The sequence below is a fragment of the Microchirus variegatus genome (genome assembly GCF_963457635.1).
Source record: "Microchirus variegatus genome assembly, chromosome: 9".
NCBI classification, from domain to species: domain Eukaryota; kingdom Metazoa; phylum Chordata; class Actinopteri; order Pleuronectiformes; family Soleidae; genus Microchirus; species Microchirus variegatus.
This window is the reverse complement of record NC_139810.1, coordinates 3,759,297-3,773,651: the sequence shown is the minus strand read 5'-3', so window position 1 is coordinate 3,773,651 and position 14,355 is coordinate 3,759,297. Positions and strand designations below refer to the sequence as shown.

General features: G+C 44.4%; 1 protein-coding gene across 1 annotated transcript in view; it reads left to right on the top strand.

The window, feature by feature from the left end:
- The window catches only part of itpr3 (inositol 1,4,5-trisphosphate receptor, type 3), a 44,025-nt gene that overhangs the window by 22,300 nt on the left and 7,370 nt on the right, over positions 1–14,355 (top strand). Inside the window, exons 25-44 of the mRNA XM_083894795.1 lie at positions 18–138; positions 1,021–1,075; positions 1,171–1,336; positions 2,718–2,885; positions 5,854–5,928; positions 7,079–7,198; positions 8,564–8,686; positions 9,060–9,260; positions 9,340–9,455; positions 9,539–9,674; positions 9,793–9,918; positions 10,011–10,136; positions 10,250–10,370; positions 11,149–11,330; positions 11,517–11,665; positions 11,757–11,865; positions 11,955–12,048; positions 13,053–13,222; positions 13,462–13,621; positions 13,770–13,915. Coding sequence (XP_083750921.1) covers positions 18–138; positions 1,021–1,075; positions 1,171–1,336; positions 2,718–2,885; positions 5,854–5,928; positions 7,079–7,198; positions 8,564–8,686; positions 9,060–9,260; positions 9,340–9,455; positions 9,539–9,674; positions 9,793–9,918; positions 10,011–10,136; positions 10,250–10,370; positions 11,149–11,330; positions 11,517–11,665; positions 11,757–11,865; positions 11,955–12,048; positions 13,053–13,222; positions 13,462–13,621; positions 13,770–13,915 — 2,664 coding nt within the window. The remainder of the gene's footprint in view (positions 1–17; positions 139–1,020; positions 1,076–1,170; positions 1,337–2,717; positions 2,886–5,853; positions 5,929–7,078; positions 7,199–8,563; positions 8,687–9,059; positions 9,261–9,339; positions 9,456–9,538; positions 9,675–9,792; positions 9,919–10,010; positions 10,137–10,249; positions 10,371–11,148; positions 11,331–11,516; positions 11,666–11,756; positions 11,866–11,954; positions 12,049–13,052; positions 13,223–13,461; positions 13,622–13,769; positions 13,916–14,355) is intronic.

The following is a 14,355-nucleotide window of genomic DNA, read 5'->3' as shown; positions in this document are numbered from 1 at the left end:
TTTTTTTTTTTTGTCAGTTTATCCTGAACGTTCGTCTGGATTACCGCCTCTCCTTCCTGCTGTCGGTCTTTAAGAAAGAGTTTGTGGACGTTTATCCGATGGATGACGCTGACGCGACCACTAATATGGAACATGCAGGTACACAAATGCTACAATTTTAAGCTTATAAGCTGTTTTGATCAATTTCATATGATGTATATCTTTCTCCAGTCATTGTTTTATGCAGCCTGAGAGATTTCTCATGCTTTCCTGCGTCGAGGATTTGACATTTTCCTTCAACTGTTCAAACTTCTTCTTGATATTAAAGTTGTACAGTTTCTCTGTCACATGTCTTCCTGCCATGTTTGGTAAAGTTGTGTGTTGTTACTTTTCTCGATGCTTCCAGAAGTCCCGGTCAAAACAGAGACAACAGGTAGAACCCGATGACTCCAAAATCTGTTATTTTGGAGTTGGTGTGATAAATGTCGGGGTTGTGTTCACGCTGTACAGCATTGCCGCCCCCGGTTTTGTTTCGTTTTGTTTTTTTGCCGTCTTTTGCTTGACTTTTGAAACTGAGTCATATTTTCTTTGTGTGTTCCTTATCAAGGCTATGGAAGCCCATTTCTACCATGAAAATAAAGAAAAGACGAAAAACTTAGCCTCAATCATAAGAATGCTTACGTTAAGTCATAATTGTGACAAAGTCAAATATAACACTTGATTAAGACGTTAATTAATTTTGACCTCATGAGAAGTTTTTTTATGTGTACATATATATTTGTATGGATGGAAATGGGCTTCCGTTCGTACGCATGTGCCAGTAGATATTCCATACATAGCTTCTTTGGGAATAAACCCCAGTGTTGATGTTAATTTTGCTCTTTTATGTCTTAGCCACACAAAGGAAGCTATATTGACGTCACTCTTGTACGGTCATTTCTTCTGTGTTTAAATGTCGTAATGGCTTTTGATTAATGTCTTTTAAAATTGTCATCTTGTGTCCTGCTGCCGCTGTTAACATCTGCGTTTGTCCCTCCTCAGCCACCATCAACCTGCAGCGTATCGGAGAGCAGGCGGAGGCCATGTTTGGAGTCGGGTATGCGATTCACCGTTAGCTTGATTTTGTACATTGTGAGAACCCCGCGTCACGTGTGAAGCATGTCGGATGGTGTTGTGTGTGTGTCCACGCAGTAAAGGAAACAGTATCCTGGAGGTGGACGATGAAGGAGGTCGTATGTTCTTGCGAGTGTTGATCCACCTCACCATGCACGACTACCCTCCGCTGGTGTCCGGAGCTCTGCAGCTGCTCTTCAGACACTTCAGCCAGAGACAGGAAGTGCTGCACACCTTCAAACAGGTGAGTACAACTCCACCTTAATGCCAAGTTCCATTTCCATCGTAGGACAGTCCAGACACCCGTGCTCAACCTTTAGCATGTTGCTGTTCCACATCAGTGATCCCTTTGCTGTGACTGTGATTAGGGATTATCAGGATTAAGAATAATAAGAATAATAATACATAGGTTTTATGTAGTGCTTTTCTAGGTACCCAAAGTACGCTTAAATGATTAAAGGACGCTTAAGGATTCCTTCCAATTATATTTCCTCACTTATTGTTTTCATGGTGGACTGGTGTAAAGTCCAATTTATACTCCTGCGTAAAGTGCTCTGCGTAGGTTATGCATAGCCCTCTGCGTCGTCTTCGGCTGCACGAAATATTTTATATATAATATAATATGTAAGTGTCCGTCACTCCGTCAAGGGACAATGGAGACTGCAAGGGTTGTGATTGGTCCTCAGGACAGGCCGAGATAACGCTGCTCTGTGCCGGCCACAGTGCGCACAGAGCGTCCACAGAGGCGGAGCTGATCACCGCCGACAACGTCGCTGCCAAACTATAAATATCTAATATCTTGAGCCATTGCTCACTGTAAGCAAAAGCACAACAACCTTGATTAGCGACCCCTTCTGATCGGGCGGGAAATTGCAGTGCGTTTCTGTCACCACGATGGAGAAGTATGAAGGCTCGAGGGGTCTCTGTGGTTACGCAGTCGGATAGTGCATTACGCAGTCGGAGAAGTATAATGTGGCCTTAAGTTCTGGCCTAAGGTCCTTCTTAGTGTCTGTGTGTTATTAATGAAATTGTTTTGATGATGTAGAATTGAATTTGAAGCCTGAGAAGCTCAATTGGAAGAGCATCAGTCTTTTAATCTGAGGGTTCAGGTCCCTGTTCAGGTGAATCCTTCTATTGTGATGTGAAGGTTCTCAGTCAAGAGTGAACTTGTATGAATTATGTTGAAGAGGTTTTCACCTTCATCCAAGAGGCTTCTTCAGTTTGAAATCCGCAATCTGCTGACTGTTGTGGTCAGTCCAGTTCTGCCCTGACCATACCGAACCGTTCCACTCAGTGAAAACACAGCTTTTGTGGATCTCCTCTGTTGACTGCTGGTTTCTCCAGGTTGACATAGATGGCTTCCTTCACTGAGTCCTGGACCTGGCTATCCTCCTAGAAGGGACACTCTTTTGACAATGATGTTCACACTTTGGACAGGGAAAACAGATGATTTGAGGATTGAGAGGAAGTCTTCTGACTACTGAAATGACCTCAAGTCACAATAGTTTTTTTAAGGAATTTACACATTTTCTTCTCAACTTGTACAAGAGCAATCTCCACAGCTTCACATCAGTACAATCAAAGTTGTTTGTTGTAGACTCAGTTGATTCTCTCTGCTCCTGCAGGTCCAGCTGCTGATCTCGTCTCAGGACGTGGAGAACTACAAGCTGATCAAGGCGGATCTGGATCGTCTGCGGACTCTGGTGGAGAAATCTGAACTGTGGGTGGAGAAGAAAAACTCCGGAGGAGGCGACGGCAAGAAGGACAAGAAAGACAAAAAGGAGATTGGAGAGGTAAGGAGGTGCCATGAAATTCTTCAACTTGAAATTATTATGAAGAAAATGATATCAGACATCAGGGCTGGGTCACTTTGCAGAACTTCAGCAAACACAGATGTGGAAAGTATGACCCTGCTGTAAGGAGATGAGTTTTATTACTTTGACCAAAGTTTTTCTCCCAAAAGTAAAGTAATGTGTTCTTTACTGGTGCAGCAGTGTTGGTAAGTTCATACAGAGTTTCACAAATACATAGCATTATGTGTATGTGTGATTTTTGTGTGGTGACATTTTATGGCATTAAAATAAATTGGTAAAGTAAAAAGCAGTGTCATCGGCGTACGGCTTGAGTTTCGCAGAGTTCATACCAATGTTCATGTTTTATAGTCATTATGTAAACTTCTAAATGTGGGAATTTCATGTCATGATATTTTGATCTGTACAAAAACTAACCGTGGACAACCATTAACAAACTAACTCTTTAACTCATTTGTCATTATGACCCTAAACCAGCATGAGAAACACAGTAGAAGTTGAACATTTATTAACAACCAGGCTATTTCTCACGACTAACTAAATTACTGACCTGAAACTAAACATATACTGAAATATGTTTATTTATTTATTTAACTCATGCCTCTTGGTTTGGAACTTACACTAAGCGTTGGTGTTGGGTCGCTGGTGTCTCAGGTGGCTGAGGTGCAACTTCATGGTCCTGGGTTCGGATTTGTTTTGGGACTTTTGTTGCATGTCTCACCTCCTCCTCCTTTGTTTCTACTGGATTGAAATTGTTGGACTTTATGCATACAATGCTTTTATTTATTTTTGTTTTTGAAGTGTTGAAATTGTTTTGTTTTTTTTCATTTTACTTTGGGTGTAATGGTTCACACATTTGTGTCGTCCCAGATCGGTACAGGGAGTTCGGTTTGGAGCTTTTGCTTGTGTTAAGATCATATGTAGAACTCTGGTAGCTGACGTCACTCAAGCAAGGTAGCGCCACCTTTGGCAGGAAATGACGCTGTTCACCTCTATAGGGCTATACACTAGACAACACACAAATCAGGGAATCTGTCAGACAGGCCAAAGCAGTCAGAGACAGGCTAACAGATTAACGGGAGAATATTAACATAGGTGTCTGGAATACAAACTTGATATATCAGTCAATCTGCGTGGATTTAAAGTGACGGTGAACTCTGACAGGTTGAATCCACCACCAGACCCTTCCCTTCAAGTTTGCCTGCCAAAATGGCGGTTCATAGAATCCGAGTCATGTGACGTCCAGAGCTCGATATAAATGTTCAAGTGATGATGCATCACAGCATTAATATTTTGTTTTTCTTTCTCTGTTAATCACAATGAATTTTGCGTCATGAAGCGGACTGAACCTTGAGTCCTGTACGGGACAGCTCAAAAATGTGGACCGTTACACCCTCACTTTTTACCCCGTTCACACACTGAAGCATCTGCGAGGACTTGTGGTTCAGTCGTTCAGCGCACACTGACGGACCTCAATGTTTGTGGGCGGCCTTCTTGAATTCCTGAACCACAACATGCCCAAAAAAAATATTCATAGTAGTATTTTGTGATTGCTTTTGTCTGCAAATCAAACTATTAAAACAACAACCTAACAAGCAATAAGGGGAAACTGATTGGACTATTGCCTGTATACGATGATGGATTTCCGTCCGTCATCGTAAGCTACCCAGTGAGGTGCACAACGATGTCCGGAATGAACGGAACGTAAGGGCGAAAGGCTCCGTTGTCGTTGTAGTGAAAGTTGCTAAGGCAACGATGACGCGCCGCCTGCCTTAACGCTGTCCGACAAAAGCACCGGCAAGAACGTCGCCGTCACAGATCTGCGTTAAGAACGTTAATTTGTTTTAAATTGGCTAGCACATGTGCTAGCTTTGATTTACATTCTAAACCAGGGGTTCTCAAAGTTTTGATATCCGAGGGCCAATTTAGGAACCCAACGTTGGACTGAGGGCCGCCAAAGGAGGAAAAAAAGGAAAAAAAAAACATAAAGAAATCCATTTGTAATAATTTTAATGACCAGATTGCAGTTCTACAGTTTACACTTATTGGTCTGTATCCAGTAATGTCCAATAAACATTTAACAAGCTTAGTAGCTCCTGGATTAAAACCATCAACTGTAATTCATTGCGGGCTGCCAGAAATGTTTCTGCGGGCCGCCATTGGCCCCCGAGCCGCACTTTGAGAACCAATGTTCTAAACAAAGTAACGGTTGACACACATTCAAAGAGGATGGGCAGCGGTCCCGCTCTGGTTCCCGTTTGGTTGTTTATTTTTAGAATTAACTTAATAGTTTGATTTGTGACCGAAGTGAGTTTTGCCGTGTTTCCATCATGGTACGGTCCGGTTTCACAGCACCTTTACTTGCTAGGCGGAGGCATGAATGTATAATATGAACTGGATAGAGCACCGCCCCCTCTGCCTTGAAGACAATTTTTACATGGTGGCCACTGTGGGTACTGCAACAGATAACCCCATGGAGCCCAAAAGCAATTTTCCAATTGACCGCAATAGTAAAAGAGACGCCTGTAAAAGTGTCCACAGGACATCTGGAGACATGGACACAGGCTTTTATAGATCTTTATATGGTAGTGACACTACTGCGCATGCTCTATAGGCCCCGTAACCCGGAAATATAAACGCGGAAGTCAAAAACTTTTTGGGCATATGCACTGGGTGAGCAGCTTCATAGGAATGAACGGAAGCAAGGGGCGGAGCTCTATCCAGTTCATATAATACATCCATGGGCGGAGGGTGGGACGTGTCCAATGGCGGCGTAGCATGACGTTCTTGTGTTGCCCAATCGGCCGATTGTTGTGGGTGGAGCCGTTGTAGCTCCACCCACAACAATATAGTACCATTTTTCTCTGTTCCACTCGGTGGAAACACGGCTATATAATGTGGTGCGTGGAGAGAGAACTGCGTACGCTGTCTTACCCTCTGCGTCCTGCAGGGGGCATCAGAGGACGCAGCGCCCAAGAAGGACAAAGTGGAGAAGGGCAACGAGAACTACCAGAAAGTGAAAGAGGTGAGAGTCTGATATGGTTTTTTTTTCCTGACTGTGTTGATCGGGTTTCTGTCTCTGCCGGGGTGTTTTCCGATCACGTTCTGTATGTGGGTGTTCTCTTCAGCCATGGTGGCTTTCACTGCCCGTGAAAAAAAAAGAAGGCATTTTAGTTATTCCCACAATCACAGCAGCGACAAATGGAAATGAAGAGAAAAAGATAAACCAGCTCCTTAATTTCCGGTCAGTTGTCGCTAAGAGGAAACAATGGATTGAAAACGTTGTCTTTCAGTAGTTGTTTGAGCTGTTCGTCCTAAAGGGAGTCGACATGGTCTACGATGAAACATTACCTTTAAGCGTTTATAAATATGTTCCCATTAAATCTTGGTAAGCATCTGCCCACAGGTGACGTCGCAAGAATTATACAATTCTCAAGATACCACTATTTCTTATGCATGGGCAAAACTGTAAATAGCCTAAAATATCTCTGTTAAAACTCATCGGATTTCAATGATGAGATTAGATGAGATTATATCGGACTTTATAGATGCCACACAGGGGTCCGGAGCAGACAAAGTACTAAAATAGGATATGAAATACACAAAATTTAGAATATACGAATGCAAAAAGAGAAATTCAATCGCAGTATTGTTGTGTATTTTCATTAGTATTCATTCAGTGCTTCACAGATTGTCACGCAGATTATTTTATACACTAGGATGGGATTAATTAATTCTAATTAATGTAAAACAAATGTGTTCTTTGTCTTTAATCAGATAAGATAATCCAGTCAGAGAAGTGTGACTGAACATTTCATTTTTCTGCCACCAGGAGGCGTCACAATCCCATGGTTTAGTTAGTTGCGGTAGCAGCAGCAGCATTGGGGGATGATGGGAGTTGTAGTCTTTCTTCAGTTTGGTCAGTGTTGAAGAGCTGGATTAAATCCAATCATATAGATTATAATACAGTGTATATATGTGCACATATTTAACATACATGTGTGATTATGAATATAACAGATGTGTACTTTCATGTATAACATCCATAACGTATTTAACAGCATATCATTTATAGCCTATTTTAACTACATGCATTAAATATATAACTTCTTATATAACATGTGTCTCTACATATATGTCTGTCCTCCGTGTGTGTGTGTTATTTTTGTCCTCAGATCCTGGAGAGACTGAATAAAATGTGTAGCAGTGGAGTTTGGAAGAAGCAGCAGAGGTTGTTGAAGAACATGGGAGCTCATAAAGTCATGTTAGACCTGCTGCAGGTGTCCTACGACAAGGTGAGCCCGCCAAAATAAAAACACCGCACTTACTGATCACACCTGCTGCAGGTGTCCTACGACAAGGTGAGCCCGCCAAAATAAAAGCACCGCACTCACTCATCACACCTGCTGCAGGTGTCCCACGACAAGGTGAGCCCGCCAAAATAAAAGCACCGCACTCACTCATCACACCTGCTGCAGGTGTCCCACGACAAGGTGAGCCCGCCAAAATAAAAGCACCGCACTCACTGATCACACCTGCTGCAGGTGTCCTACGACAAGGTGAGCCCGCCAAAATAAAAGCACCGCTCTCACTGATCACACCTGCTGCAGGTGTCCCACGACAAGGTGAGCCCGCCAAAATAAAAGCACCGCACTCACTGATCACACCTGCTGCAGGTGTCCTACGACAAGGTGAGCCCGCCAAAATAAAAGCACCGCACTCACTGATCACACCTGCTGCAGGTGTCCTACGACAAGGTGAGCCCGCCAAAATAAAAGCACCGCACTTACTGATCACACCTGCTGCAGGTGCCCTACGACAAATTGAGCCCGCCAGAATAAAAGCGCCACACTCACTAATCACACCTGCTGCAGGTGTCCTACGACAAGGTGAGCCCGCCAAAATAAAAGCACCGCACTCACTGATCACACCTGCTGCAGGTGTCCTACGACAAGGTGAGCCCGCCAAAATAAAAGCACCGCACTCACTGATCACACCTGCTGCAGGTGTCCTACGACAAGGTGAGCCCGCCAAAATAAAAGCACCGCACTCACTAATCACACCTGCTGCAGGTGTCCTACGACAAGGTGAGCCCGCCAAAATAAAAGCACCGCACTCACTGATCACACCTGCTGCAGGTGTCCTACGACAAGGTGAGCCCGCCAAAATAAAAGCACCGCACTTACTGATCACACCTGCTGCAGGTGCCCTACGACAAATTGAGCCCGCCAGAATAAAAGCGCCACACTCACTGATCACACCTGCTGCAGGTGTCCTACGACAAGGTGAGCCCGCCAAAATAAAAGCACCGCACTCACTGATCACACCTGCTGCAGGTGTCCTACGACAAGGTGAGCCCGCCAAAATAAAAGCACCGCACTCACTGATCACACCTGCTGCAGGTGTCCTACGACAAGGTGAGCCCGCCAAAATAAAAGCACCGCACTTACTGATCACACCTGCTGCAGGTGCCCTACGACAAATTGAGCCCGCCAGAATAATCACACCAAAATTGAGCAAGCTCAATGATTACTGCCAAAATAAAAGCACCTGACTCATTGATTACTGCCAAAATAAAAGCTTCTTACTCACCGATTACTACCAAAATAAAAGCACCTAACACTGCACCTCTCTTTCTTTCTGTGTGTTTGTGTGTGCAGAACGATGTGAAGATGCAGGAGATCATCAGGTACACTCACCTGTTCCTGCAGAAGTTCTGTATGGGGAACCAGGAGAACCAGGCTCTGCTGCACAAGAACCTCAACCTGTTCCTCACCCCCGGGGTACGATCAATAATATCTCTGCTGTTTTATGTCTGATCAAGTTCATTTTGAGAAAACCTGTCGCCTGCTGTTTTAGAACAGTTTGGTATGTAGGTAAAGAGGAATATTTTACGGCGCTGAAGACTTCCTTTTCAAGCAGTTTCTAATATGACAGCTGCTGACTGAACAATGCTAAAATAATTAACATTAAGTAACAACATAATTGTTTTATTCTTGTCAACGTGATATTGAAGGTTCACCATTGGTGGTCAAAGGTCACTGTGACATCACCAGTCGGGGCTACAACCTCAGGAATTACTGCGTTATTTTGTGCTTGAGATGTTTGGCCGACTAAAAACATCAGCGTGCGACTTTGCCTCCGTGCGTTTTGCAGCTGCTGGAGGCGGAGACTGTGCAGCACATCTTCAGCAACAACTACCAGCTGTGCAGCGAGATCTCCGAGAGCGTCCTGCAGCACTTCGTCCACTGCCTGGCCACGCACGGGCGCCACGTCCAGTACCTCAACTTCCTGCACACCATCATCAAGGCCGAGGGCAAGTACGTGAAGAAGTGTCAGGACATGATCATGACGGAGGTGAGGACAGTGGCGAGGACACGTACGCTTCTCTTTGCGTTTGCGCTCCGCACTGACGTTCTCTCTCTCTTCCGCGCAGTTGACCAACGCCGGCGAGGACGTTGTCGTCTTCTACAACGACAAGGCGTCCTTCAACGTCATGCTGGAGCTAATGGCGGAGAGCAGGGAGGGCGTGGCAGAGAGCAGCCCGCTCAGGTAACCACAGCGACGACATAACAACTTACGTCTGATAATCTATGATAGTTGCGGTGTCATCAACGTGGTCCGCCACTCTGCAGGTATCACATCTCTCTGGTGGAGCTGCTGGCGGCGTGCGCCGAGGGCAAGAACGTCTACACGGAGATCAAGTGTACGTCGCTGCTGCCGCTGGAGGACGTGGTCCGAGTGGTGACGCACGAGGACTGCATCACCGAGGTGAGTGGGTATGGCCTCTAAAGGTGACGTTCAGCACGACCGTTCAAAAGTTCGGGCTAGCTTCGAAATGTCCTTAAGTGTAAGGGTAAGTCTGAGTAATAATATTTTGTGTCTCCAGGTGAAAATCGCGTACGTGAACTTTGTGAATCACTGCTACGTGGACACGGAGGTGGAGATGAAGGAGATCTACACGTCCAATCACATCTGGAAGCTGTTTGAAGATTTCACCGTGGACATGGCGAGGGTAACGACATCACCGCTCCCTCGTGTGTGTGTGTGTGTGTGTGTGTGTGTGTTATAGTTGTGTGACGCTGAGCTTTGTTTTTCTTTTCTCAGGTTTGTAGCAAACGTGAGAAGCGTCTCTCTGATCCCGTCTTGGAGAAATACATCATCAACGTGGTCTTTGACACGATCAACGCCTTCTTCAGCTCGCCGTTCTCTGAGAACAGCACGTCGCTGCAGGTCAGGACCATGATCCTTTGCTTTCATTCTGCTTTTTTTTTTCAACGTTCATTTATTTTTAGATGAATTTGAGTTAAATAGAGTTTTGTTTCTGTTTCGTTTGCGTCTCTCAGACTCATCACACCATCGTCACTCACCTGCTCCAGTCGTCTGTGCGTCTCCTGGACTGTCCATGGCTGCAGCAGCAGCACAGAGGACTGGTGGAGACCTGCATCAAGACTCTCGCCATGACGGGTAACTCACTCATTCATCACTCACTCACTCACTCACTCACTCACTTGCTCATTCACTCCCTCACTCACTCATTCACTCGTTCATCACTCATTCACTCGCTTATCATTCACGCACTCATTCACTCGCTTATCATTCATGCACTCATTCACTCACTCATTCATTCACTCATCACTCACACACTCATTCACTCACTCATTCATTCACTCATCACTCACACACTCACTCACTCATCACTCACTCACTCACTCACTCACTCACTCACTCATCACTCACACACTCATCACTCTCTCATCACTCACACACTCACTCACTCACTCATCACTCACACACTCAGTCACTCACACACTCATCATTCATTCACTCGCACACTCATCATTCACTTACTCACTCATCACTCACACACTCAGTCACTCACACTCACTCACTCACTCATCGCTCACTCACTCACTCGCTCACTCACTTGCTCATTCACGCCCTCACTCACTCATTCACTCGCTCATCACTCATTCACTCACTCACTACTCACTCACACTCAGTCACTCACTCACTCACTCATCGCTCACTCACTCACACACTCATCATTCATTCACTCACTCACTCATCACACACTCACTCGTCACTCACTCACACTCAGTCACTCACTCACTCATCGCTCACTCATCGCTCACTCACTCACACGCTCACTCACTCACACACTCACTCACTCACTCATCGCTCACTCACTCACTCACCCTCTCCCTCACCCTCTCACTCACTCACTCTCTCTCTCTGTGTTTAGCTAAGAGTCGCTCTATCGCTCTTCCTCTGGACCTGGAGTCTCAGATCAGTTCCATGTTGTCCAGTTCTGCTCTCAACTCTCTGACACGTTCTCACCCAAACTACAAATCCTCGTCACGCTCGTCCCGACCCATCGTTCCCAGCAACCCGTGGGACTACAAGAACATCATTGAGAAGCTGCAGGTAACCACGACAACAAACAAACAACAACAAACAAACAAAACAGCGGTCACTACGGTTACATGCACAACTTTCCAATCCGGAGAAGATGTTCCCTTTATTTTCAGCATTAGTCCGACTAAGATCTAACTTTTAACATGCTTGAAAACTATAAGAAACGACCATTCAAACAAACTCCGCCCACATCAGGACATCATCAACACGCTGGAGGAACGTCTGAAGCCGCTGGTCAACGCCGAGCTGTCCGTGCTGGTGGACGTTCTCCATCAACCCGAGCTGCTGTTTCTGGAAGGAACTGACCCGCGACAACGCTGCGAGTCTGGAGGATTCATCTCCAAGTGGGTTCTCAGAGTCCAGAACATAATCCAGCACCAACACAGAGAGTGGAGCATGATGGGAAAATATCTTTCTGTGTGTGTGTGTATTTAGGCTGATCCTTCACACCAAGGCTCTGATGTTGGCAGAAGAAAAGTTGTGCATCAAGGTTCTGAAGACACTGCAGGAGATGCTGATCAGGACTCTGGACTTTGATGAAAAGGTCAGTTTGTGGTTCACTTTTAATCCAGCATTCCGGATGTAATCCCAATGCTCAAAAAAACTAAAAAAAACTAAAAATTATTATTGCAGGGAATCTCGCTGAGGAAAGTTCTACTGCAGAACTACCTGTTTCCAAACAAGAAGAACAACCCCAAGAACGACCTGGCCGAACTCGGAGCTGCAGGTACACAAACACATACACACACACACACACACAAATTCTTGTATTTGCTGCATACTGAGGACTGGGTTGCTGACAAAGTGAGGACCAACATTTCCACTTTATAAATCAACACAATTACAAATATCTACTTCATGAATGACATCTACAAAGAACTACTGGTTGCAGTACCATAAAATGTTAGCAGGTGGAGCCCCAGAGCAAAAAGGGCTGGAAAACTTTTTCGATGTTTTTTTTGTTTTTTTTGTAATTTTTGATCCAAAGTTTGACAAAAACGTCATAAAATACTATGTCGAACCAAAATAAAATAAAAATTTGACCAAAAATTTTTGGTCCAAAGTTCGACAAAAACATCATACTATACTATGTCGTCTAAAATAAAAAAAAATAAAAATGGACCAAAGATTTTTGGTCCAAAATTTGACAAAAACATACTATACTATGTCGTCCAAAAATTGAAAAAAAACATTTGGTCCAAAATTTGACAAAAAAGTCATACTATGTTAGATTAGATTTTCCTTTTTTGACAAATTCAGTATAGCAACCTTAGGAAGTTAAAATTTGACAACAATTTTTTGGTCCAAAATTTGACAGAAACGTCATACTATACTATGTCGACCAAAATAAAATAAAAATTTGACCAAAAATTTTTGCTCCAAAATCTGACAAAAACGTCCTACTATACTATGTCATCCAAAATTTGAAAGAAAAAAATTAAAAAAACATTTTGGTCCAACATGTGAAGAAAACGTCATACTACACTATGTCGTCCAAAATTAAAAAAAAAAAATTGACCAAAGATTTTTGGTCCAAAATTTGACAAAAAACGTCATTCTATACTATGTTGTCCAAAATTTGAAAAAAAACATTTGGTCCAAAATTTGACAAAAAAGTCATACTATGTTAGATTAGATTTTCCTTTTTTGACAAATTCAGTATAGCAACCTTAGGAAGTTACACACACACACAGTGTGGAATCCTAACAAGTGTGTGTGTGTCAGGCGCAGAGCAGGAGCGGGACTGGGCTGTCGTGGCAACGGTTCAGTGTCGTCTGGACAGAGAAGGAGGAACAAAGCTCTTCTCTGATCTGGTGATGAGCACAAAGAACGACAAGATCTTCCTGGAGAGCATCCAGCTGGCCATCTGTCTGCTGGAGGGAGGGAACACAGAGATACAGGTGTGTGTGTGTCAAGATGATTGAATGTTGAGCAGGTTTATGAAGAAAAAAGCTGATAAAAAGATGAATCTGTCCTTGTTTTTGTCCTTAATGACATAAGAGCGTAGTAAATTAAACTGATGCCTGGGGGTTAAGGCACGCCCACTCAGATCTGATTGGATGGTTTGGATTGGTTCTCGTAGTTTTCGACACATTCGTTTTTCCCGGATCTTTCCGCTGACTGTGACCTTCTCGCGCAGAACTCCTTCTTTAAACTGATGATGGGCGACAACAAGTCAGAGAAGTTCTTCAAGGTTCTTCACGACCGCATGAAAGAAGCTCAGAACGACATCAAAGCCACAGTTTCCGTCAACGTTGGCGAGATGACACACAAGGCGAACGAGAAGGAGCTGGAGAGTGGTGAGTGTTAGCATGTCGTGCTACGTATGTGTATGGTTGTTTAAATCTGCTGGCGGAGCTCTAAAGAGGGCTTCTTGTTTTTCTGAAGGTGACTCGGCGTCATTAGTACTTCCTGGTTCGGGAGGTCACCCACTGCTGGGTCAGACAGTGGCTCAGGGGGCGGCGGCTCTGCCGGCTCAGTCGGCCACAGAGCAGAAGGAGGTGGAGATGGAGATGGGACCAGCTGTGACCATCATGAAGCCCATCCTCAGGTTCCTGCAGCTGCTGTGTGAGAACCACAACCTGGACCTGCAGGTAACATCTGCTGTTGATCTGTCTGAGTCAGCTGAGGGGGTGGGGCTTAGTCACTGCTCAGTGGATGGATGGCTGGTTGAATTAGTACAGATGAATGGATGAGTGGGTTATGTATGAGTTGGAACAATATTTTGTGGAGTATAGTGGATGAGTTGGGAAGATGCATGGATGATAGATGTTTGGTTGAATGAGTAGATGAGTTGGAACAATGTTTGGTGGATGATTGAATGGGTAGATAAGTGGATGGATGAGTTAGAAGGATGGATGGTTGAATGGGTCGATGATTGGGTTGGAAGGATCGTTGGTTGAATGAGTATAGATGAATGGATGAGTTGGAACAATGTTTGGTGTAGATAAATAGGTGAGCTGGAAAGATGCATGGATGGATATATGTTTGGTTGAATGGGTAGATGGTAGGTAAATGGGTGAGTGGACAAATA